The sequence below is a fragment of the Lontra canadensis genome, unplaced genomic scaffold (genome assembly GCF_010015895.1).
Source record: "Lontra canadensis isolate GAN:19392208 unplaced genomic scaffold, GSC_riverotter_1.0 scaffold35, whole genome shotgun sequence".
Classification (NCBI taxonomy): Eukaryota; Metazoa; Chordata; class Mammalia; order Carnivora; family Mustelidae; genus Lontra; species Lontra canadensis.
Window position 1 is genome coordinate 10,707,071 of NW_022631029.1, and position 25,762 is coordinate 10,732,832.

The following is a 25,762-nucleotide window of genomic DNA, read 5'->3' on the forward strand; positions in this document are numbered from 1 at the left end:
TATAAGACAATATATATGAAAGATGACAGAGGAGGACCAGGACTACATCTCACATGGACAAAAACTGTGCTGCAGAATGCCTAATGTAACTATTTTGGAACTCTGCAGTCTACTCAAGGCTTGCAGTTTCTGGGGGAAGGCTTGGAGGTTAAACTGTGGTTAATTTCAGGTCCTGAGGGTGGGGGAGCCCGGGGGGCAGGCAGCTGTGCAGATGTTCCTGGAGCAGGCAGCACACAGCTTGTGGGGCCAGAGAAGGCAATGAGAACCTTGCCTCCAAATACTGGGGCTCTGTGTACTGACAGATGACTGCTGCTTCTGATCAGAGAGGCGTACACACAGAAGCCACCAACCATTGTTGCAGTCCTCACTGACACAGTTACAAACCCCTCCCCCTTCAGCAAGTTAACGGGGGATTTAAAGAGACCACTATATATGCCCAGTGGGAGTCCCAAAGGGGAAGAAAGAGAAAGAGAGATTTGAGGAAATAGGCAAAATGCACCAAGTTTGAAGAAAGACATGAATATAAACATCCAAGAAGCTCAATGAATTCTTAAGTAGGCTGAAACTAACAGTTCCTACCCAGACACATTATAATCAAGCTGTTGAAAGCTGAAGAGAAAGGGAAAATCTTGAAAGCAGCAAGAAAGAGGTAACTCCTCACCTATAAGGGATCTCCAATATGATTATCAGCAGATTTCTCTCAGAAATTTTGGAGGCCAGAAGGCGACTGGGTAGTATTTTCAAAGTGAAAGAAGGAAAAGAAGGAAGGCAGGAAGAAAGAAAAAATGTCAACCAAGAATCCTTTATCTGGCAAAAATGTCCTTCAAAAGTGAGCAAGAAAAAGAAATACTGGCATTTCCAAAAACAGATGGATCTTGAAGGCATTATTCTAAGTGAAATAAGTCAAACAGAGAAAGACAAGTACTGCATGGTCTCACTTATGCAGAATCTGAAAAGACTGAACAGAGAACAGACTGGTGGCTGCCAGAGGTGGGGTGGGGGTGGTGAGGGAAATGGGTAAAGGTGTCAAAAGGTACAGACTTTAGTTATGAGGTAAATAAATTCTGGGGAATGTAACTAACTGTATAGCATGCTGACTACAGTTAACAATACCTCATGATACATTTGAAAGTTGCTAAGAGTAGATCTTAAAAGTTCTCATTACAAGGAAAAAAATGTTATAACTATGAGAGGTGATGGATGTTAACCAAACTTACTGTGGTAACCATTTCACAATAAACACAAAAATCATTAGGTTGTACACCTTAAACAATGTTATATATCAGTTATATCTCAATAAAACCGAGGGGAAAAGGTGAGCGAAAACTTGAGATATTACTAGATAAATAAAAGATGAAGAATGTTACCACCAGACCCAGTCTACAAAACTACTACAGGGAGTCCTGTTAAGTTGAAATGAAAGGATACCAGACAGTACCACAAAGCTGTATGAAGAAATGAGGATCTCAGTAAAGGTGATATGTGAGCAGTTATCAAAGCTAGTATTATGTAGCAGCAGTGTGTAATTCCACTTTTGTTTTCTACATGTATTGAGAGATACATTCAAAAAATTATGTCTCAAAGTTAGCACTATTGTAACTTTGTTTCCTACAAAATTAAAGAGACCAATGCACTAAAAAGGCCAATTACTAGTTTATGTTGTTTTTGTTTTTTAAGATTTTATTTATGACAAAGCAAGAGAGGGAACACAAGTATGGGGGAGCTGGAGAGGGAGAAGTAGGCTCCCCGCTGAGCAGGGAGCCTGATATGGGCCTTGATCCCAGGACGCTGGGATCATGATCTGAGCCAAAGGCAGACGCTTAACAACTGACCCACCCAGGCACCCCTAGTTTATGTTTTTGGATTCACACAATATATAAAGATGTAATTTTGTAACATCAGTAACCGAAAAGGCTGGATACAGAGCTTTAAAGCAGCAGAGTTTTTTATCTTATTGAACATAACTGAACATAAACTGGTATAAATTCAGATTAGAGATAGTGATGTTGTTACAATGGTAAATACTTAATGCCATTGAACCACTTAAAAATGGTTAAAGCGGTAAATCTGAAAGTATGTGCATTTTACTACAATTAAATAAGCAACAAGTTTATAACACAAATTAAACAACTTAACGTTTTAAAATGATTAATTTTTTAAAACAATTTTTAAAAAGAGTGTATCATTTATTGTTGAGCCTTTAACATATAGAAATGTAATCTATTTGCCAATAACACCACAAAAGAGGTGAGTTGCAGCAAAGCTGTATTAGGCTAAGGAAATGACTCCAGATGGTAACTTGAATCCACAGGAATAAATGAAGAGACACAAAAATTAATAAATAACAAGGTTACTATAGAAAAAATTACAAACATATACTTTCCTCTCCTCTCTTTCAACTTCAAGAGACATAAAATCATATAAAGAAATAATTATAGAAAGATAGTGTTGGTTTTGTAACATTAATATGGCATGTATGATATATAAAATGATGTCAGAATAAAGGGAAAAAGGGAATAGAAATAACACTTCTATGTCTTACTGGAATTAAGTGAGTATAAAGCTGAAGTTGATTCTGATAATTTAAGATGTATATGATAAGCCTTAGAGCAACCACTAAAAAAAGGAAAGGAAAGGAAAATATACAGGAAAAAAATTATTTAGGAAGTTAAAATGCTATATTAGAAAATTTTCACTTAATGCAAAAGAAAGCAGTAAAGTAGAAATACAGGAACAAAAAAAAATGAGACATATACAAAACAAAAAGTAAAATGCAGACATAAATCCAACTGTATCAGTACTAACATTAAATGTGAATGAATTAAACAATCTAATCAAAAGACAGAATGTTAGGGTGTATAAGAAAACAAGATCCAACCATATATAGTATTTACATGAAACACATAATAGATCAAAGGTACAAACAGACTGAAAGTAAAAGGACAGAAAAAGATATACCATGCAATCAGCAACCATAAGAAAGCTTAAGTAGAAAAAAAAAAGAAAGCTTAAGTGGCTATACTAATATCAGCTAAAACAGACTTTCAAACAAAAACATGTTACTAGAGATAAAGAGGAAAATCTTATGATAAAAGTCAATTCATCAGAAAGATATAACAAGTATAAATATATAATACCTAATCAAAAAATACATATATATACCTAATCAAAGCACCAAAATACGAAAGCAAAAATTGATAGAAATGGAGGAGGAAATTCAACAGTAGTTGGAGACATCAATGACATCGATGGAGACAAAGGACTCCACTGTCAGTAATGGGAAAAACAACCAGGCAGAACATCAACAAGGAAATAAGCCATTTGGTCAATACTATAAACAAACAAGAACTAACAGACATCTAAAATATACTCCCCACAACAAGAGTTGAATATAAATATTCTTCTCAAGCACATATGGAAATTTTCCAGGTTAGACCATATGCTAGACCATAAAACAAAGCTCCTTAAATTTAAAAGGATAAAAATAATTAGTATGTTCTCCAACCACAATAAAATGCATTAGAAATAAATAACAGAATGAAATTGGGGAAACAAAAATATGTGGAAGTTAAACAGCACACTCCTAAATAACCAACCTTAACAGAAATAAAAAAGATTTAAAGGGATTGCTATTATAATTACACGCTAAGAAACGGACAAATTCTTAGTAAGACACAAAATTAGAAACAGAAGATTAGACAATCTGAGTATAACAAGACACTAAATTCATAATCAAGAAACTATCCACAAAGAGAAGCCCAGGCCCAGATACCTTCATTGGTGAATTATATCAAACATTTAAAGACTTAATACCAATTATTCACTAACTCGTCCAAAAAAATAGAAGATTAGGGAACACTCCCCAACTCATTCTATGAACCCATTATACCCCAATAACACAACCAAAGACATCACAGAAAACTAGATTATCTTGTAAGAATATGGACAAAAGAATCTACAACAAAATATAAGAAACATGACTCCAAAGTCATACAAGTAGTAGTATACAACATAACCAAGGGAGGTTTATTACAGGAATGCAAGGATGGTTTAACATCCCAAAATCAATTAAGGTAACACACCCTGTCAACAGAATTAAATACAAAAGCCATATAATCATCAAAATAGAAAGCATCTGACAAACCCAACAGCTTTCTGTGATTTAAAAAAACACTCAACAAACCAGAAAAAGAAGGAAACTTCTTCAAGCTGATAAAGGGTGTCTATAAAAACCCACAGTCAACTAATAGTGAAAGACTGGATGCTTTCCCTCTTAGATCAGAAACAAGTCAAGGATGTCCACTTGCACCAGTCCACTCAACACTGTACTGGAGCTTCTAGCCAGGGCAATACGCAAGAAAAGAAGTAAAAGGTATCCAGACTAGAAAGTAAAACTAACTCTCTTCATAGATGACTTGATATTATACAGAGAAAATTCCAAGGAGTCCATCACCACCAAAAAAAAAAAAAAAGGATATTAAACCCAGTAAATAAGCTTAGCAAGGTTGCAGGACACAAGGTCAAGATTTTCAAAATCAAATTTATTTCTATGCATTTTCAGGAAACAATCCCAAATGAATATATAAAATTCCAACAGAATCAAAAAAAAATTCCAATAGCATCAAAAAGAATAAAATACTCAGGAATAAATTTGATAAGAGGGGTACGAAACTTAGACTCTGAAAACTGCAAAACATTGTTTAAAGAAACTTAAGATCTAAATAAATGGAAAATTGCCTCACGTTCATGAATCAAAAGACTTAATTTTATTAAGAAGGTAATACACAAATTAATCAGCAGATTCCATGCAATCTCTATAAGAAGCCCAGCTGGCTTCTTTGAAGAAATTGACAAGCAAATCTAAAATTCAGAGAACTGTAAGGGACCCAGAATAGCCAAACAATTCTGAAAAATAACCATGTTGGAGGACTCATCTACCTTGATTTCAAAACTTACTACAAAGCAACAGTTAACAAAACAGTATAGGACTAGCATAAGGACAAACACGGATTAAAGAAACAGTACTGAGAGTCTAAAAATTAACAGATGTGTATATGGTCAACTTTTTTTTTTTTTACAAAGTGACAGAATAGTCTTTCCAACAAATGAGTCAGACAACGGGATAGCCACATACGTAAGAATGAAGGTGGACCTTTACTCTAAACCATATACAAAAATTAACTCAAATACATCAAAGACCTAAATGTACAGACTAAAGCTATAAACTTTTATAGTTTTATAGAGAAAAATCTACAGGTATACCTAAATGATCTTGGATTCAGCAAGGGATTCTTCGATGACACCAAAAACACAAGTAGCAAAAGAAAAATAAACTGGAGTTCATCAAAACTGAAAATTTTTATGCTTCAAAGAACACTATCAAGGAAGTAAAAAGAAGAGGAAGTGGAACAGTGGCTGCACTTTCCACCTGAGGTGAACGAACTGCTGAAGGTAGAGCTGGAGAAATTCAGGGGGCAAGGCCCTGCCTAAACCCATTGCATCCCAAAGGTGGGGGCCTACAAAGGAGAAGCTGGCCCCAAGCACCCCAGCACCCACAGGGAGAACCTGGACCTGCTCGCAGACCAACAGGATTCACCCCAACCACCCACTCCCATTGAGGCCAGCCAAGAAATAAAGGTGAGGATTTCAGGCCTTTTAAAAAAAAGGTTGGTGGGGCGGGGGGGTAAAAAGACATTCTACCACTCCCACAGAATGGGAAAAATATTTACAAATCATATATTTGCTAATAAGACTTCTATCTAGAATATACAGAGAATTCCATAACTCATTAAAATATAAATAACTCGATTTAAAAATCGGCAAAAATCTTGAGTAGACATATCTCCCAAGAAAATATACAAATGGAAAGTAGTACATGAAAAGATACTCAACATCATTAGTCATCTGCGAAATGCAAATCAAAATCACAATGAATACTTCATACCTGGTAGGATGGCTATAAACAAAAAGATAATAGTAATTGTTGACTAGGATGTGGAGAAATCGGAACCCTCTTACGCTGCTGGTAGAAATGTAAAATGGTGCAGCTGCTTTGGAGAGCCATCTGGGAGTTCCTCCAACATTTAAATGTAGAATTACCATACGACCCAACAATTCCACTCTTATACACCCAAGGGAACTGAATCCACACAGGAGCTTGTATACCAATGTTTATACCAAACTTAGTCACAACAGGCAAAAGGTGGAAACAACCCAAATGTCCATCAACGGACGAAGAGATTGAACAACATAGTGTGTGGCATAGCCACACAACAGAATACTGTTCACCCATAAAAAGGAATGAAATACTGATACACGCTCCCATACAGATGAACCTTGAAGACATTATGCTAAGTGAAAGAAGCTAGTCACAAAAGACTACATATTTTATACCATTCTATTAAATGAAAGGTCCAGAATAGGTAAATTTATATAGAAAAGGCAGATTACTGGTTCTTTAGAACTGAAAGGAGAAGATAGAGGGCCAATAGCTAGAAGTACAAGGTTTCTTTTTAAGGAGACGAACATATTTAATACTGACTGTGGTGATAGCAAATATATATTCGTGAATATATTAAAAAACCACTGAACTGTACACTTAAAATGGGTGAATTGCATGGTATATGAATATCTTAATAAACCTATTAAAAACAGTAATCCTTATTTCATTCAACCTGATTGAATTGAATCTACTGAATCCTAGAACAGAAAGATTTTTTTCTTTTGCTATAAAGGATATCAGCATGACAATTAGTGAAATTTAAGTAAGGTCTGTAAATTAGATAATGGTATAATACTTTAAAAAAATTTTTTTTAGATTTTATATATTTATTTTAGACAGAAAGAAAGCACAAGTGGAGGATAGGGACAGAGAGAGGAGCAGACTCCCAGCTGAGCAGAAAGCCTGAAGTGGGGCTCAATCCCAGGACCCCGGGATCACGACTTGAGCCAAAGGCAGATGCTTAACTGACTGAGCCACCCAGGCACCCTGATAATGGTATTGTGTTTATGTTAATTTTCTGAATTTGATCACTGAGCTGTAGTTATATAAGGACACACTCTATTTATTTATTTATTTACTTACTTACTTACTTACTTATTTTCGAGAGAGAATCCCAAGCAGACTCTGCACTCAGTGTAGAGCCCGATGCAGGGCTTGATCCCAAAACCCTGAGATCATGACCTGAGCCAAAATCAAGACACCCAGCCAACGGAGCCACCCAGGCACCCACATAAGGATATATTCTTGTTTTTAGGAAATACACTGAAGAATTCTGGGGGTGGACATTCTCACAAATGGATAGAAAAATAATTATACATATGGAGAAGAGAATAATGAAGCAAAAGTGGCAGAATAGTAATATCAGGAAATACAGATGAGGAACATTGAGGACTTCTTTATACTCTTTCTGCAGCTTTGTATTAGTCTAAAATTATTTTATTTTATTTTAAAAGATTTTATTTATTTGACAGAGAGAGAGAGATCACAAGTAGGCAGAGAGAGAGAGGGAAGCAGGCTCCCCGCTGAGCAGAGAGCCCAATGCAGGTCTCGATCCCAGGACCCTAAGACCATGATCTGAACCGAAGGCAGAGGCTTAACCCACCGAGCCACCCAGGCGCCCCTAAAATCATTTTAAAATAAAAAATTAAAACAACACTTAGATACCATTTATTATTAAAACGCTAGAGAAGTGATATTCAGCAGCCATCCAGGATAACAGACTTTCCAACCTGGAACATGGCTCAGTTTGTCCATAACCTTGCAGGAAGGCCCCAGCACCACAGCAACTTACTCAAAGCTTTGGCCACATTTTGGCAGTATGCCAAGGGTGAGCTGGTTCTTTCAACCAATCACTGCTGAGAGTCTTACAGCTATTCAGAGCTGGAAAAAAATAACCAAGAGTGTTCAAACTATTAGCTTCCAACAACTCACAGTTAAGGAAGATCCGCTGAATGGTTTGGAGGCCACTGAGGTGTGGATGTAGTTTTATGTTGGTGAGATCATAGGCAAGTGTGACATCACTGGCTATGATGTTTAAAGACCAGTCTTTAACATCTATCTATACTTGGTTTGAGCGTTCTTGGACCATGTGTTTTTAGACTGGTATCTGAATAAAATAAGACAACGTAACAAAAACAATAAAAATAGGGCACCTGAGTGGCTCAGTCATTAAGCATCTACCTTCTGCTCAGGTCATGATCCCAGGGTTCTGGGATCGAGCCCTGCACTGGGCTCCCTGCCCAGCAGAAAGCCTGCTTCTCCCTCTCCCACTCCCCCTGCTTGTGTTCCCTCTGTATCTCTGTCAAGTAAATAAAATCTTCTTAAAAAAAAAAAAACAAACTGGTGGAGAACCAACTGTATTTCCAGGAATTTAAGGCTTTACTGTTGTTGCTATTATTATCACCAAAAAACTAGAAATAAAATATTTCTGAAGTATAACCCTAGTCAAAAAATGTTTGTTCAGGCACTACTCTGAAAGTTTCCATAAGGCAGGTGCGATGTAATGCAAATGACCCAATTAGGAACTAACCCTGGGAGAACAGGAAGAGCAGTGGTCTCAGAAGCACAGGTACAATCAAGAGAACAGATAAACAAGATGTGGTACGGCCATATGATGGAATATTATCTGACCATATAAAACAATGAAGAATGTGATGTATGCTACAACACGGATGAATCTTGAAAACATTATGCTAACTGCAAGAAGTCAATCACAAAAGACCACAGGTTTTGTATGAGTTCATTTAAATGAAATGTCCAGAACAGGCAGATCTACAGACATCAAAATATCCGTGGTTGCTTAAGGGTAGAGGACTTGGTGGACAACGGAGAGCGATGAGTACAGAGTCTCTTCTGGGAGTATTAAATGTTCTATCATTGGTTGGGGTAATGGCTGTACAACTCTGTCAACATACTTTAAATGGGTGAAATGTACAGTATGTTAATTATATTTCAAAAGTCTGTTAAAAAGAATTCCATAGTGGGGTGCCTGGGTGGCTCAGTGGGTTAAGCCTCTGCCTTTGGCTCAGGTCATGATCTCAGGGTCCTGGGATTGAGCCCTGTATCAGGCTCTCTGCTCAGTGGGGAGCCTGCTTCTCTCTCTCTCTGCCTGCCTCTCTGCCTACTTATGATCTCTGTCAAATAAAAAAATAAATAAAAATCTTTAAAAAAAAAAAAAAAGAATTCCATAGCTTAAGCAGCTGATACAGCTAATGGGACACTCACCTCTCTCTCCAATTCATCCTCTTCTTCCAAAAGATCATACACCTGTTCTAAAAGCTGAATCCCCAGGCCCTGGATTACATCAGCTCTCAAAACTTCAACTATTCTTCTGATTTTTTCAGAACCTGGCATGACAGCTAAAAAGCAATTAACAAAAACAGGAAAAAATAAATACTTTCACCACTGCAGCATGAAGTTTTTTTTTTTTAAATGTTGTCATTTTAAGATTCTTTTCACTTTGACAAGAGTTGGATTTAATAACTTCATGTATTTTTAATGATGGCAAATGTATATATGAACTTATGCCTCATGCTTCATTACCACCTCCTAAATCTAAAATTCACAATTATCTAATTTCAGGAAGAGCCACATGAAAAATCCAAATATGCATTTATATTTATTTAAAGAATGCAGCTTTTCAGGAACACAACTTGCTGCATAAAACAAGATATGCCTTTTATCAAGCTATCCAAACAATAAAATAATAAAAAAGAAAAAAATTTTGGGAGCATTATATTCTTGGTGTGACACATTTCTCCAAAAAGCATGCTCTCCAGTTTGTTGTAAAAGAATAAACTGATCACCAGAAGGTAGCTCTTTAAAATGAAGATCCTCAGCTTCTTCTGCAACTTTCCCATGAAGTATCAGCGTATCCCGGTACTTCCGATGAAGTTTAAATTCTGACACTGGTTCTGGAACCAGGAGATCTTCATAGCTCTCTTTAGACTCCAATTTTAGGGTTTGAGTCATCAACTGCACCAAGTCACTCATTTCATTTGTATGACCTTTCCTGGGGGAAAAAATAATAATTCCCCACTCCCCTGTGATTTCATTGGCTTTATGAGAATTTTTCATTAAAAAATTAGATAAAAGACATTTAGGAAGCTCTTCTTCTAAATAACTAAGTAAGCTATTACAGAGACACTTCCATTAATAAGTATAAACTCAACAAAATACAAAAATCTAGGATGTGAAGACAATGGAGAATGTACAAAACCTGTAGGCAGGTTCTGGAGGGGCATCAACATCTTAGAGCCCAAGGGCAGGCCATAGGCCGCTAAAATATAACAGAAAACCCAATCTTTCTGGCCTGCAAAACCGAAGGACAGAGTTCAAGACAACCATAGCCATTAGAAAGTGAGAGTGAAATCTTAGAAAAGAGAGACCAGAAAGTAGCCCCAGGTTCTATGTATAAATTCTGCCAACTATTTTTTTTTAAATTTATTTGACAGACAGAGATCACAAGCAGGCAGAGAGGCAGGCATAGAGAGAGGGAAGCAGGCTCCCTGCTGAGCAGAGAGCCTGATGTGGGGCTCGATCCCAGGACCTGAGCCGAAAGCAGAGGCTTTAACCCACTGAGCCACCCAGGTGCCCCCCCAACTATTTTTAAGTACAAAGTTTAAGAATATTTAAAGCATGGGGCGCCAGGGTGGCTCAGTGGGTTAAAGCCTCTGCCTTCAGCTCAGGTCACGATCCCAGGGTCCTGGGATTAAGCCCCACATCGGGCTCTCTGCTCAGCGAGGAGCCTGCTTCCTCCTCTCTCTCTGCCTGCCTCTCTGCCTACTTGTGATCTCTGTCAAATAAATAAAAATAAAATCTTAAAAAAAAAAAGAATATTTAAAGCAATACAAAAAATATCTCAGCCCCCAATGAGATAAAATTGACAATGTCTGGCATCCATTCAAAAATATCAGACATGAAAGGAAGCAGGAAAATAAAACACATTTATGAAGAGGAAAAAAAATCAGGTAATAGAAACAGACCCAAGAGTGATACTAGTGATAGAATTTGTAGATAAGGGCATTAAAGTGGTTATTATAAATATATTCCACATTTCCAAGGTAGAAGAATGCATTAACATATTAAGGAGAGGCACGGAAGTTACAAAAAGGCCCAAATAGAACTCCTGGAAATTAAAAAATACACTGTGTTGAATACATGAGATAGGATAAGCACACTAGATGCTGTAAAAGAAAATATTAGTGAACCCAAAGAAATGGCAGTAGAATCTATGAAAAATGAAACAGAAAAGAAGTCTAAAAAACATGAACGCCATCAGTGAGCTATAGGACAACTTTAAACAATCTAATATATATGTACTTAAAATCCTCTAGAAGGCAAGAGGGAGTCCAAAAAAATTCCAAAAAGTAATAGTGAAAATTTTTGCAAATCTGATGAAACTATAAACCATAGATCTAAGAAGATATTCCGTAAGAATTCTGAATGAAATCAGATGTTTTCATTAGAAGAGATGTGTTCATTAGTTTTAGCTCTAACATGTACCAAAACCCATTTATAATGTTATTAATGAGAGCACTACAGGTCTGAATACACGTTTAAGACTAATCAAAGCAGAAATTGTTTATGAAAAGAGATAGAAAATAAGAACCTTACCGTTCCTTGGAATCCCCATCTGACTTATCAGTTGAACTTGTAGAAGAACTTAATTCATCCTCAGACAGACAGTGGATGAGTTTCCTTTCCTTTAATGTTTGGAAAAACAGAATTCCACATGACAACACAACCAGAACATAATATACACAACATTCTTACATGCAATGTCTAGATACCATGTGCACCTGGGTCCAATTTAACCGAAGAAACTAATGATCTAAAAGTTGAAGTTACTTTACCTAAACAATGTCCCAATTCACCCATAAAGTTCACAAGTGAACCCTGAAGAACATGAAGGTAAAGTTTTACAAGGCTCTGGGAAGTCTCAGCTATGAAAAAATGTCCTTTCCAGAAGACAGCACATGAAGAGTTCTGGTACTCCACTCCTAGGCAGAGGGCTAGTAACCTAAGGAATTTTAGGCTAGATAAAATGCCACCTCAATAAAAGCAGCCTCAGTTTGCTTATAACTGATACTCTTTGTTAAAATACCTTAAAGGATTGCTTGATTTAATTACATGCAAACCTTACAACTCTGGAAAATAGAGAGGAGTATCTTGATTAGTGAAGCAACTCACTCAGAGAATACTGTTAAAGCAACAAATCTTCCTTATTTGCAAGAGCAGGAAGTTTCTATCTTTTTAAAATAATTATATGTTCCTAGAAATAATGTCAGAAACTGCAATACAGAAAAATGGATAGTTATTCCCTGGGTATCATTAGACAGCAAATGAACATGGGTTGGAAACCTTGCAACTACCCATTCAGCCACTAGATGCTGCCCCTGCATCCTCCCTAGGCGAGGAACTCACACAAACAGGAAACTGGGCAAAGATAAGCAAATGAGACTTAAATTTGGCCAGGCAGGCGGGTATATTCATTGCACAGCATTATAAGCAAAATGTTACCTAGTGGAACCCTTGGGAAGTCCTGCTGTAAAGACTGCCTAAAAAAGATAATAACTAAGCTACCAACTGCTTATAAGAGCACCTAAAAACTCATTCCTTTAATGGAGCAAAAATAACCTTTTTAGTTATTATTCACCAGTTCTTTTCCTTATCAGGAGTGAAAAAGTGTAACTTCAGGCAGTGCTGTCCCAGAAATCAATGGAGCTGGCATTTATGAGGTTTACTGTATTAGGCTTGCCAGATGCAGACCCCTCCCCCTTTTCCAGGGGACTGTGTAACATACCTGAGCCACAGTGCAGTCAGGAGACAACCATCGGGCAGGGGCATGCTGGCCTTCTTCTTGTGGTTTCCCTGGCCCTGATGCACTCAGAGAAGCTCTCTTCACTGAAGGGCCTGAAAAAGCGGGCACCCCCAGCAGTTGTTTGTGGTGGGCTGGCCTCAGAAGAGGGCTTTACAGCAAGTGCCAGCCTAGAGGTAACTCAGCATATGCATCATTACTCCAGTGTCTGACACCTCAATTTAAACCATAGTTCTAGGTCCACCAGCACTGTGACCCTGGTCAAGTTATGTAACCTCTCCAAGCCTCAGCTTCCTCAGCTGCAAAATGCAGACAATGCTGCCTACCTTTGAGAGTTACCATAAACAGGAAATGAGATAATGCTCTTAAAGTGCTTCCCATAATGCTTGAGACAGAGTCAGCATTTAATAAATAGAGTCTGCTAGTACTGTCTTTATAGTAGTAAGAATGATCACGGCCTTTGACCCAGGGCAACACCATTCTCCCAGCTTTGTTCCTCTGTTCCTGAGAAGACAGCGCTTCCTGACCAGCAGAATCTGAACACAGAAACACATTAAACACTCACTCCATTTCCTGTCTGAAATCTCTCAGGAGTTCATGCCACTCAAAGCTCTCTTGATCTCTTTTTACTATCCTCTTCCTCTGATACACAAGTTCCAGACCCAACAACCTATGCTGATTCTTTTCAAAGGCCCAAGAAATTTCAAAAATTCTTCCAAAAAATCTTCCAAGATTTTCCAAAAAATCTTCAAAAATTTCCCCCATGGATCACTGATGCTAAAAATTCCTCACACCTCACAGTCAAAACCAATGTTATATCCATAAGCCAAACCAACAACCTCCGATAGATGAAGGAAAGAGAAAGCTTTACCTGAGGGAAACACCCCTTCCTGTGACTGCTTTAGTCGTCTCCTCTCTCTTGCTGATAATGGTCGATCCTTTTAAAGAGAGTAAGTTACTTTCACTCCTACTCACTATTTTTATAACAGCTGCAATGTCTGATGTCTCATCTAGCACTACAGGACAGGCCCTGCACAGGTCTTTAAAGGAGTATCTGCTTGAAACCAATTCATATCACGGTCACAACTACTAGCTAGGAATGATCACAAGCCCCATTTCTGGGAAGTACTCATTTTCGGAAGGGCAAATGGAAAATTTTGCATTTCTCACATTCAGAATGTACTTAGTTTCCTTAATTAAGTGGAAGTGACCATCCCTGGAACTATAGATTCCATCCATTTCAATAAAAGCTTCTGCTGAGAATCACAAATTTGTCCTCTAAGCTGTTGGGCAAAAAGTGGGGTTAAGGTGTTTTGTTTTGTTTTGAGGATTTTATTTATTTGACAGAGAGAGAGTTCGCATAAGCAGGGGGAGCAGCACGCAGAGGGAGAAAAGAAGCAGGCTCCCCACTGAGCAGGAAGCCCAACTCAGGGCTCAATCCCAGGACCCTGGGAACACAACCTGACCTGAAGGCAGATACCCAACCGACTGAGCCACCCAGGTGCCCCGGCTAAGATGTTTTAATATAAAACTTCACAACATATGCAGGATTTTTACAACCAAAAAGTTTTATAAGGTTGGGAAAAAATCCAATATACACTCCCGCAAACCTTTGATGAAGACACCTCCCTGCTCCTCAAACAGCTTGCAGCAGACCCAATGGCCACTCCTCTTTGGTTTTCAGCATCTTTTTGTGTTAATGTGACATCCATTTTTCCAACAATGGGAAGAGAAGGCAAAAGTTGAGGAGCAGACTCCTGGAATTTAAATAATTAAAAAAGGAGGAAGTGGGAAATTATCAATTTCCTATACAGCCACCTCCAAAGTTCCCCCACCATTAAGCCTCCTCTGTATTTGTTAATGGTTTGTTCTCAAAAACTTCAAAACATTGAGGTTTATTGAAAAGAAACTCTGCCAAAAGTGAATGACCATCTAAGAAGCTTTCAGAGAGGGTGCTCGTGAAAGTCACTTCAAAAAAGGAGGTGTCGACAGGATTTTATGTAGAGGGAGAAACTTTTCATCGGTGTAACACAGGAGGGATCAGAGATCTACTCTTGTTAGCTTGTTCCCTTAACCCTCAAGAGGACCTGTCCATTTTTGCTGGGGAAGATAAAATCTTTACTCTGTTTCTAACTCACTGAGATTTGAAAACTAATAGTTTGCATCTCCCCATTGCCACCCCCTCCACATGCTCCCTGCATTTCTTTCCTTCTAAATGAAGTCTATTTCCCAAGCCGCAGAACAATGACTTACTCCACAGAGCTCTCTGCTGGCCTGTCTCTCTTCCCCACTGTGCTCAGGCTGTTCTCTTTTCTTCTGTCGTCGCTGTCGAGAAAGGGAAGGCTCAGAGCCGGAGCTCTGTGGCTTTAAACCCGGTTGGGTTCTGTCTGGTTTTTCTGTAACACATTCATCAGGAACTTGATCCTTAAAAATAATAAAATGAAACAAACAAACAAAAAAACCCAGAATAATGAAATAGTCTTTTGAACTTCCAAATGGCCAAACTATTATAAAATTATAACTGGAAATGAGAAGGAGGAATGTCTTTCTCAAAATGCGTGCTCATTTGCAGGGCTGACGGGCAAAAACAAAGTGCTGACGTCAGTTACCCACATATTCTGGCTTTTTTTCTCTTCTCCCAAATAAAAATAAGTACTTACTTTTTTAAAAAGATTTTTAAATTTATTTTAGAGAGACAGACAGAATGGGGGGTGTGGGGAATGAACAGGAGGGGCAGAGAATCCCAAGCAGGCTCCAGGCTCAGTGTAGAGCCTGAGGCAGGGCTCCAACTTACAACTGACATCTCAACCTGAGCCAAAACCAAGAGCTGGACACTTAACAAACTGCACCACACAGGTGACTCCAAATAAATAATTACATATATTTTCAAAGATTTTAAAAAGATATTTAATGAAGATTAAATAAAGACCTTTATTCATTTGAGACAAAGAGATACAGACAAAGACAGCATGAACAGAGGGAGAGGCAAAGGGAGAGGGAGAAGCAGACCCCTACTGAGCCAGGAGCCCAACCCCAGGACCTGGAGATCATGACCCAAACCAAAGGCAGACACCTAACCATCTGAGCCACCCAGGCGCCCCCCCCAACTAAATAATTAGTTTAATTAAATTACTCAGATTGTTATTAACCTGAGACTACTGATATTTTTTACTTTTTTTATTTACATTTTTTTAAAAGATTTTATTTATTTATTTGACACAGAGAGAGATCACAAGTAGGCAGAGAGGCTGACAGAGAAAGAGGGGAAGCAGGCTCCCTGCTCAGCAGAGAGCCTGATGTGGGGCTCGATCCCAGGACCCTGAGATCATGACCTGAGCTGAAGGCAGAGGCTTAATCCACTGAGCCACTGAGACACCCCATCGATTTACATTTAAAAAAAAAAAAAACTTATTTTCTGGGGTACCTGGGTAGCTCAGTCGATTAGGCAGCCAACTCTTGATTTTGGCTCAGGTCATGATCGCAGGGTCATGAGATGGAGTCCCATGCTCCACATGGAGTCAGCTTGAGATTCTCTCTCTCTCTCCTTCTGCTCCTCCCCCAGCCTACACACTCTCCCTTTCAAATAAATACATACATAAAATCTTAGGGGGGAAAAAGGATCTGAATAGATATTTCTTCAAAGCAGGTATACAAATGGCCAATAAGCACATGAAAAGGTGCTCAACATCATTAGTCATCAGGGAACGCAAATCCAAACCAAAGTAAGATACATTTCACACTCATTAGGATAGCTAGAATCAAAAAACCAGAAAATAGGAAGTACTGGTGAGGATGTGGAGAAATTGCAACTCTCACATATCGTTGGGAAGTAAAATGATGTAGTTGCTTTGGAAAACAGTCCTAGAGTTCCTCAAAAAGTTAAACATAGAGTTACCATATGACCCAGCAATTCCAATCATAGAGTATATATCCAAGAGAACTGAAAACATGTCCACACACAAGCTAGTATAAGAATGTTCATAACAGGAACAACAACAACAAAAAGAATGTTCGTAACAGCATTATCCATAGTGACTAAAAAGTGAAAACAACCCAAATGTTCACTAACTGAAGAATGGGTAAATAAAATATGGTGTACACATACAGTGAATTTATTTGGCAATTTAAGAAGGAATGCAGGGGTGCCTGGGGAGCTCAGACAGTTTAGCGTCTGCCTTCAGCTCAAGTCAGGATCCCAGGGTCCTGGGATCGAGTCCTGCATCAGGCTCCCTATTCAGCGGAAAGTCTGCTTTGCCCTCTACCCCTCCCTCCGTTCATGTTCTCTCTTGCTCTCTAATAAATAAAATCTTCAAAAAAAAAAAAAAATTCCTTAAAAAAAGTAAAAAAAAATGTAAAAGGAATGCAATACTGGTAGATGCTACAACATGAGTAAACCCTGAAAACATCATGCTAAGTAAAAGAAGCTGCCACAAAAGGCCACAAATTTCATGATTCTCTTCACAGGCATACCTCATTTTACTGTGCTCCACTTTATTATGCTTCACAGACAATTGTGTGTTTGTTTGTTTGTTTGTTTGTTTTTTACAAATGGAAAAGTTTGTGGCAACCCTGCAACGAGCAAGTCTATCAGTGCCATTTTTCCAACAGCATCTGCTGACTTTACGTCTCAGTGTCACATTTTAGTACTTCTCACAATGTTTCAAACATTTTCGGTAGTACTGCATTTGTCATGGTGATCTGTAACCAGTGATGGCTGATGTTACTATTGTAATTGTTTGGGAGAACCACAAATTGTCCATAAAAGATGGAGAACTTAATTGACAAACGCGTGTGTTCTGACGCTCTACTGACTGGCTGTTCCCCATCTCTCCACGTCTCCTCAGGCCTTCTCATTCCTTGAGACACAATATTAAAATTAGGCCAACTAATAATGCTACAATGGCTTCTAAGTGTTTAAGTAAAAGGAAGCGTCAACAGATGCAGCAAACTTCACTGTCGTCCTGTTGAAAGAAATTGCCTCAGCCCCCACAGCCTTCAGCAACCACCACCCTGATCAATCGGCAACAATCGACCTCAGGGCAAGACCCTCCAGCAGCACACAGATCCTGATGTGCTGAAAGCTCAGACAGTGGTTAGGCTATAGCCTTAACGTAACTTTTACGTGCACTGGGAAACCAAAAATTAAATTTGATAACCTTTATTGCAATATCCGCTCTAGAGTGGTGACCTGGATTTGAAACTGCAGTTTCTCTGAGGTAAGCCTGTACATGACGTGTGGAACAGGCAAATCCATACAGACAATGGTTGCCAGGGGCTGGGGGCAAGGAGCAATGGGCTATTGTTAGTGGGTATGGGGTTTCTCTTTAAGTTATGGAAATGTTCTGGAATTAGACGTGATGACTGTACAACCCTACAAATACACCGAAAACCACTGAATCGGTATTTTAAAAAATAGAAAAATAAACAGAAAAAAAGGAAAGAAGTGAATCTGAATGTAATTTGAGAGCCAAGCAGAACAAGCAGCACACACATAGTTTTATCCACAAAGTACTAAGAATTCCAGTGTCCAAAGAAAGTTTAAGACTTCAATCCAATGGCTTTACTTTGACTTTTCCATAAGAACAAAAACTTATTTAAAACATTGAAACATTTGAATATAGAACAAAAACTTATTTAAAACATTTAAAACATTTGAATATAGGTGGCTCAGCTGGTTAAGCGCCTGACTTTGGCTCAGGCCATGATACCAGGGTCCTAGGACCGAGCCCCATGTCTGGCTCCCTACTCAGCGGGGAGCCTGCTGCTGCTTCTCCCTCTGCCTGCTGCTCCCCCTGCTTGTGTGTGCTCTCTCTCAAATAAATAAAACCTTAAAAAATTTTTTGAATATATTTGTATAAAATAGTTTTTATATGTCTTATATAGAGATATCAAATATAAAGTTATGTTTAATATATCAAATTTAAATATTTTAGCATAGATTATAAAAATAGTTAAAATATACATCTTAAATATATTTTTAGAATATTTTACATATAAAAATGAAAAGGTCACTAAATGTTCTGGCTTTCTCTCTAATCCTCAGCTACTGCCATATTTCGTCTAACTTATGCTTCTTTCTAAGTTCAAGTAAAAAAGTTAACCTTTAAATTTACTCAGAATAATCTCTTAGTATCAAAATCCCTTTGCTCCTTTCCTTTTCTTTTCTTCCTTCCCCTTTGGTTCCAACACATAAAATACTTTTTTTTTATTCCTTAAGAAGTAAGATCAAGCACTAACTTTCCAAGTGCAAGAAGAAATGTGATGTTACCTACTTGGTGGAACTACCCTTCCATGTGGAAGCCTAAGGAAGAGTGACAAAGAAATGGGAGAAAACATAAAAATAGCATGCTTCTACCAGATACCCTATGGGGGGACACAAGGTGTCTAAGAATCCTGCGGGTCCTATCCTTTGGTTTCTATAATGTTTAAAATGGCACACAGACTAACTGATTTTCCTAAAATGCCAAATAGAACCCGAGGAACAACATAACTCATATCTTTGTAACTGCACTTTCCATTTTCTTTCTGAAACCGGCACCTCATGCATATCACTCACCTGGTCTTTCGGCTTCTGGTCTTTGTTGAGGGGCTGCAGAGGTCTCACTGGGTCATTCCTTTCCCCAGTGACATCGTCAGAGGACCATGCGGGAGTCAGGTTTCCGGGTTGAGGACTGGGCTTAGTGCCATCCTGCAGCTTCTCCTTCACTTGAGAAATACTGCGGTTACCTTCTAGCTCATGAACAGCATCTAAGTGTCTTGGCTGATTCTCCCGAACTAAGCCGGCGCTCAGGGAATCCCTTCTTTCTGCAGGTAAGATGTCAATATTCACTTTACTGATTGTGGCTAATGATTCTGAGGTATTGCTCACATCTGGTGTGCAGGTGTGGCCTTTCAGACTTGCTGGTGTCTTCAAGGGGGCAATGACTATGGGTTTCTCCTGGGACAAACATTTGTCTTCACCCTGAGTGAAAATATGCTTCCAACTTATTATAGCACTCCTCACATCATACAAAATCAACTCAAAAAAGGTACAGCAGGTTCCTCAGAAAGTTAAACACAGAATCACCATATGATCTGGCAATCTCACTCCTAGGTAAATATCCCTAAGAACTGAAAGTAGGGACTCAAACAGGTAATTGCTCACCAATGATTTACAGCAACATTATTCACACTGGGTAAAAGGTGGAAATGACCTAAATGTCCATTAGCAGATGAAGGGATACACAAAATATGATATACACATAACAATGAAATATTACTCAGCCATATAAAGGAATGGAGTACTGATACATGTTACAACATGGATGAACCTTAAAAACATGCTAAATAAAATAAGCCAGACACAAAAGGACATACTGCATGATTCCACTCATCTAGAACCGGCAAACTTATAGAGACAGAAAGTAGATTAGAGGTTACCAGGGCCTGGGAACAGGAGGAATGGGGAACTATTGCTTAATGAGTACAGAGTTTACTTGGAATGATGAAAGGGTTTTGGGAGATACTGGTGATGGTTGCACAATATTGTGAGTGTATTTAAGGCCACTAAATTGTAGGCTTAGAGGTGGCTCAAAATGGCAAGCTCTGGGGCACCTCGGTGGTACAGTTGGTTAAGCATCTGACTCATGGTTTTAGCTTAGGTTGTGATCTCAGGGTTGTGGGGCTGAGCCATGCATAAGGCTCTGCACTCAGTGTGGAGCCTGCTTGAGATTCTCTCTCCCTCTGTCCCTACTGCTCATGCTCTCTCTCTCTCCAAAATAAATAAATATTTTTAAGCAAATTCTTAAAAATTAAAAAAGATTAATTTTTAAAATGAATTTTTAAATTCATTTTTAATTTTTAAAATGAATCAATTTTAAAATTTAAAAATGAATCAACTACGTAAGTATGAGCTGAAATTATAAAACGCCTAGAAAAAAACACAGGCATACATCATCATGAACTTGGAATTGGCAAGGAATTCTTAGATATGACACCAAAAGCATAAGCAACGTAAGAAAAAACAGATAATTTGGGCTTCATCAAAATTAAAAGCTTTTGTGCATAAAAGGACGTTATCAAGAAAGTGACAAGTCAACCTACAGCATGAGAAGAAATATTTGTAAATCATGTATCTGATAAGGATCTACTCTCCAGATTATAGAAAGAACTCTTAGAACTAAATGACAAAAAATATAAAAAACCCAACTAAAAAATGGCCAAAGTGCTTAAAAGACATTTCTCCAGAGAAGGAATACAAATGGCCAAGAAGTTTGTGGGAAGATGCTATGTCGTTAGTCATTGGGGAAACGCAAGTCAAAACTACACGAGATACCGCTTTATATCCAGCAGGATGCCTAGAATCAGAAAAGTAGAAAATGACAAAATTGGTGAGATTATAGAGAAACCAGAGCTCTTGTGCATTAGCTGGTGGGAAAGTAAAATGCAACCACTCTGGAAAGCAGTATTTTGGTTCCTCAGAAAGTAAACAGAGAACTACCACATGACCCAGCAATTCCACTCCTAGGTATATATCCCAAAAGAACTGAAAACAGGGACCCAAAGACTTGTACCCAAATTTTCATACCAACAGCCAGAAGGTGGAAATAACTCAATATCCACCAAAGAACAAATGGAAAAGCAAACTGTGGTGCATACATACAGTGGAGTATTACTCAGAAATAAAAACAGATAGAGAACTGACACATGCTACCTCCAAAATGTCCTGCTCAGTGAAAGCAGCCAGACATGAAAGGTCACATACTATGATTCTTTTTACATGAAATACTCAGAACAGGCAAACCCCCAGAGACAGAATACACTTTGGTGGTTTCCAGAGGTCGGGTGGAGGAGACAATGAGTATGATTACTTAACGGGTCTGGGGTTTCCTTTCGCGGTGACGTGGAATGTTTTGGAACAAGATAGAGGTGATGGCTGCACAACACTGGGAAGGCACTAAACACAACGAATGGTTCACTACAAAATGGCTAACATCATGTCATACAACCTGCTTAAATAACCTATCGCTTTAACGGTTTTTAAAATACATACCATTCCATATGTCTTGGAGCCCTCAGAAGAGTGTGGCTGGAGGGAAACGGCTTTATGACTCGATTCAGCATTTCCAGAGACCACTGCAGCAGTAAGCTTTGATTTAGAGTCACCATTTTTAATATTACTTTTGGAGGTTTTTCTTTATGAGGAAGAAAAGAAAAAAATTATTATCAGTATAGTGAAGATGAGAAGTTTTTACATATCTGGGAAATGCATGTGTGTATTATAAAAACTGTTCCACTTAAGAGAAAATAGTTTTCTAAAAACCAGGGGGCGTTCTGTAAAACACTTGACTAGTACTCCTCAAAACCAATCAAGGTCATGAAAAACCAAGAAAGTGAGAGACTTGGTTTATTAAGGAGGACTAAATGCAATGTGGTATCCTGGATTGGACCCTAGAAGAGAAAAAGGCCATTAGTAGAAATACCGGTGAGAGCCAAGTAAAGTCTGGAGTTTAGTCAACAGTCAGGTACTGATGTTGTTTTCTTGGTTCTGACAAACGCACCATGGTAATGTAAGATGTCTATGATAGGAGCAGCTGGGGGAGGGGTGTACAGAAACTCTCCGTACAATCTCTGCAACTTGTCTGTAAATACAAGATTATTCCACCATGAAAAACCAATGAGAAATTACCTCATGTACAGAAGAACCAGCATAATTTTCAAGTTTCGCATGTTTGTAATTATATCACAACTGCTTTGCCAAGTTTGACAGCAAGAATGATGGGTGTGCTCAGCCTGAACTTACAGAATAAAAGAGTACAGGATTAATATTCCCAACTCCTTTAGTGTGACGTTTCTACAACTGAGCTAACTTACCCTCTGGAGAATTTAAGAGAAGCATGAGACCGAGGCTGTAGGAGGCCAAAGGTCTGCTTGGTGCAAACTACAGATGGTGTAAATAAAAAGATGATTTATCTTTATCCCCTGCGGCCTGTCTAGTATTACTCTTAAATCTAACATGTCACAAGGCAGAGACTGCGTCACTCTTAGATCATGGAAGAGCTGTTTAGTGAAGGTAACCCCTGCAAGTCAAAGAAATAAACTTTTGAGAACTATGAGTGAAGAGGGAAACTTAGGGAAGCTCTCAGAAATTTGAGCACTTGATTTTTAAATGTGACTCTCACATAGTACATAACATATAACAGGCTTCCTAGATAATTCATTTTCATGTGCTTTCTAAAACATATATCCTTTTGAAACAATCATACTTAATGTGTCTTGGAACCCTCTGAGGAATGTTAAAGTGATTCTCTAGCTGGTTTTCTAGATTCCTGATTTTACCAATTACATAAACTTCAAACATGCCCTAATCGTGCAATTTTCCTTCATGTGTTTTTTTTTTTTAAGATTTTTATTTGTTTATTTGACAGAGATTACAAACAGGCAGAGAGGCAGGCAAAGAGAGAAGGAGGGGAAGCAAGCTCCCTGCTGAGCAGAGAGCCCGATGTGGGGCTCGATCCCAGGACCCTGAGATCATGACCTTAGCTGAAGGCAGAGGCTTTAACCCACTGAGCCACCCAGGTGCCCCTTTCCTCCATGTTTTAAAAAAACTCACCATGGGGGAGCCTGGGTGGCTCAATCGGTTAAGCATCTGACTCTTGATTCCAGCTCAGGTCATGACTTCAGGGTCATGAGATCGAGCCCCATGTCGGGTTCTGCACTGGGTATGGAGCCTGCTTCAGGTTTTCTCTCCCTCTTCCTCTCCCCTCCTCCCTTCTCTCTCTCTCAGAATAAATAAATAAATAAAACTTTACCATTAATTCTCATATGAGAATTACAGAAGCTACCTTTTTTTTTTTTTACTTTTTATAATGTTTAAAAATTTTTTTATAAATGTATAATTAGAAGCTACCTTCTTTTATTCAACTATTTAGCCATCTATTTGCAAGGAAGCATCTTACGCCTTTGTGGCCTCCAGAAACAGAGAGATCTGGCGCTTTACGTAAGGCTGCCTCAGGATGCTCCTCACGGAGGGTCTTTCTTCAGGCCTTTTGCTCAGCATTGTTCTTATCAGTTCTGCCAGCTCTGGGCTACAATCTTTTGGCATTGGTGGCAGCTACAAAGAGAAATAATATCACAATTACGACTCTGGTCTTGTGAAGCAAAGTATAAGGAAAAAGTAGACATTTCCCAATATCTCTTTAAAGTCATTATACACAGAACCAGAAAAGAGCCAGCACACAGCAATCTTGCTAATGTCCTGGTTGTAGCAGCAAGTTGTGAGACTGTAAAAGCAGATCCTTCAAACCAGCAGTTCCATTTGAGGACTGTCTCCTTCAGAAATAAGACCACGAGTTCCTAAAGACTTATGTACCAGGATATTCACTGCAGCCTTGTTCTTGCAGTAGTAAATGACTGGGAACAACTTAAATGTCTACCTATAGCATAGCCCACGGTACAGCCTTCTAATAAAATGCTAGGCAGCTTCTTAAAAAATATGACAGCTAGCAAACTACAAAGATGTCCCATGTATATTAAGCAAAAAAATCAAGCTGTATACTAATACGTACTGCCTGATTCCATCTCAGTTACTCTTTAAAAGCACCTGTGTGTATATGTGCATATATACACCCAGACTGATATATATATATACAGACAGGAAAACACTAGGAAGGATACGCACGAAATTCCTAGCAATGGCGATCTCCAGAGGGGAGAAAAGAATTTTAAAAAGAGGGGAATTTACTCCTTTCTTGTTTGAGTCTTAAGTAGTAGAATTATGGGTACATTTAACTTTTTTTGTGTTTTTCAATATTTTGAAATTAAGAAAATGAGTCTTGGCATATTAAAATCAGTACGTAGTTTACAGCTTTGAAATTTAATGGCGTGTGGATGCCTAACACTGCAGAGGACAGCTAGCCTCATGGAAGTAACATATACACGTGGTTGCTCTGGTGTCTCTACCATGCACATTGCTTTGTGTAGCTCTTAACGGGCTACTTGTAATTGTGATTATCAAAGGAGCATCACCCTCAAAGAGTAGACTTATCATCATCATCATCATTATTATTATTTTACATCATTGCAAAGTGTCTTCCAATCACCAGGTACTGAACAAGCTGGGAATGGAATGGGTACTTTGCCCAAAGCGGACTCCTTTTAGATGGGGCTCATTTAACCATAGTGGCTCAGGGGAAGCTACCAATATCCTCTCAGGGCACCTGAACATCCTGTGGTTAAAAGGCGATGGTTTTCAAAAAGCCAATTTTTCAGAACCATTAAGCCACCTTTACAAATTAATATTGAAATACGATCAATCCCTTCTCTTTCTAGTTCAACCTTCCCCATGGAAGGAGCTTACATTCTTACCTATCTACCTGACATCAAGGATGAATCATTTTTGCCAAGAGCTACTTACAAAGCTGCATTAAATTAATCTTGCTTAAAATATTAAAAACAATTAATTTCAGAATAGTCTTTACCTTTCCTTCAATAATCCGATAAACTAAAGAATTCATGTCTTTTGCATTGAAAGCATGCTTCAGGGTGGCCATTTCATAAACACAGCATCCCAGTGCCCAAACATCAGACTAGAAAAGAAAAATAGGAAATAATCAAATGTCAGAATGCCTATGCCATTTTTCCTCTGAAAACAAAACAAAAAACATTTTCAGGGCACCTGGGTGGCCCAGGCAGTTAACATCTGCCTTCAGCTCAGGTCACGATCCCAGAGTCCTGGGATTGAGCCCCACATCGGGCCCCCTGCTCAGCTGGAGCCTGCTTCTCCCTCTCCCCATGCTGGTTCTCGCTCTCACGCGCGCACTCTCTCTCAAATAAATAAATAAATAATCTCAAGAAAAAACAAGAAACAGAAAACATTTCTCTTAAGCCAATTCACAGAGAATCCCTCTGACTTTCTATCTGATGGGTTCTGAAGTTATACTGTCCTAGAGACAGGGTGAGCT

The 25,762-nt window shown here is 38.6% G+C and overlaps 1 protein-coding gene across 3 annotated transcripts in view; it reads right to left on the reverse strand.

Annotated features, from left to right (window-relative positions):
- The window catches only part of NEK4 (NIMA related kinase 4), a 34,951-nt gene that overhangs the window by 5,239 nt on the left and 3,950 nt on the right, over positions 1–25,762 (reverse strand). For 2 of the 3 annotated variants that reach the window (XM_032868282.1, XM_032868284.1), the window contains exons 4-14: positions 25,280–25,387; positions 23,759–23,913; positions 21,853–21,994; positions 19,378–19,782; positions 15,075–15,245; positions 14,432–14,578; positions 13,693–13,759; positions 12,807–12,916; positions 11,618–11,706; positions 9,808–10,013; positions 9,227–9,360 (exon numbers count right to left, since the gene is read on the reverse strand). In XM_032868282.1, coding sequence (XP_032724173.1) covers positions 9,227–9,360; positions 9,808–10,013; positions 11,618–11,706; positions 12,807–12,916; positions 13,693–13,759; positions 14,432–14,578; positions 15,075–15,245; positions 19,378–19,782; positions 21,853–21,994; positions 23,759–23,913; positions 25,280–25,387 — 1,734 coding nt within the window. The remainder of the gene's footprint in view (positions 1–9,226; positions 9,361–9,807; positions 10,014–11,617; positions 11,707–12,806; positions 12,917–13,692; positions 13,760–14,431; positions 14,579–15,074; positions 15,246–19,377; positions 19,783–21,852; positions 21,995–23,758; positions 23,914–25,279; positions 25,388–25,762) is intronic. The other variant, XM_032868283.1, reaches the window with a different exon arrangement.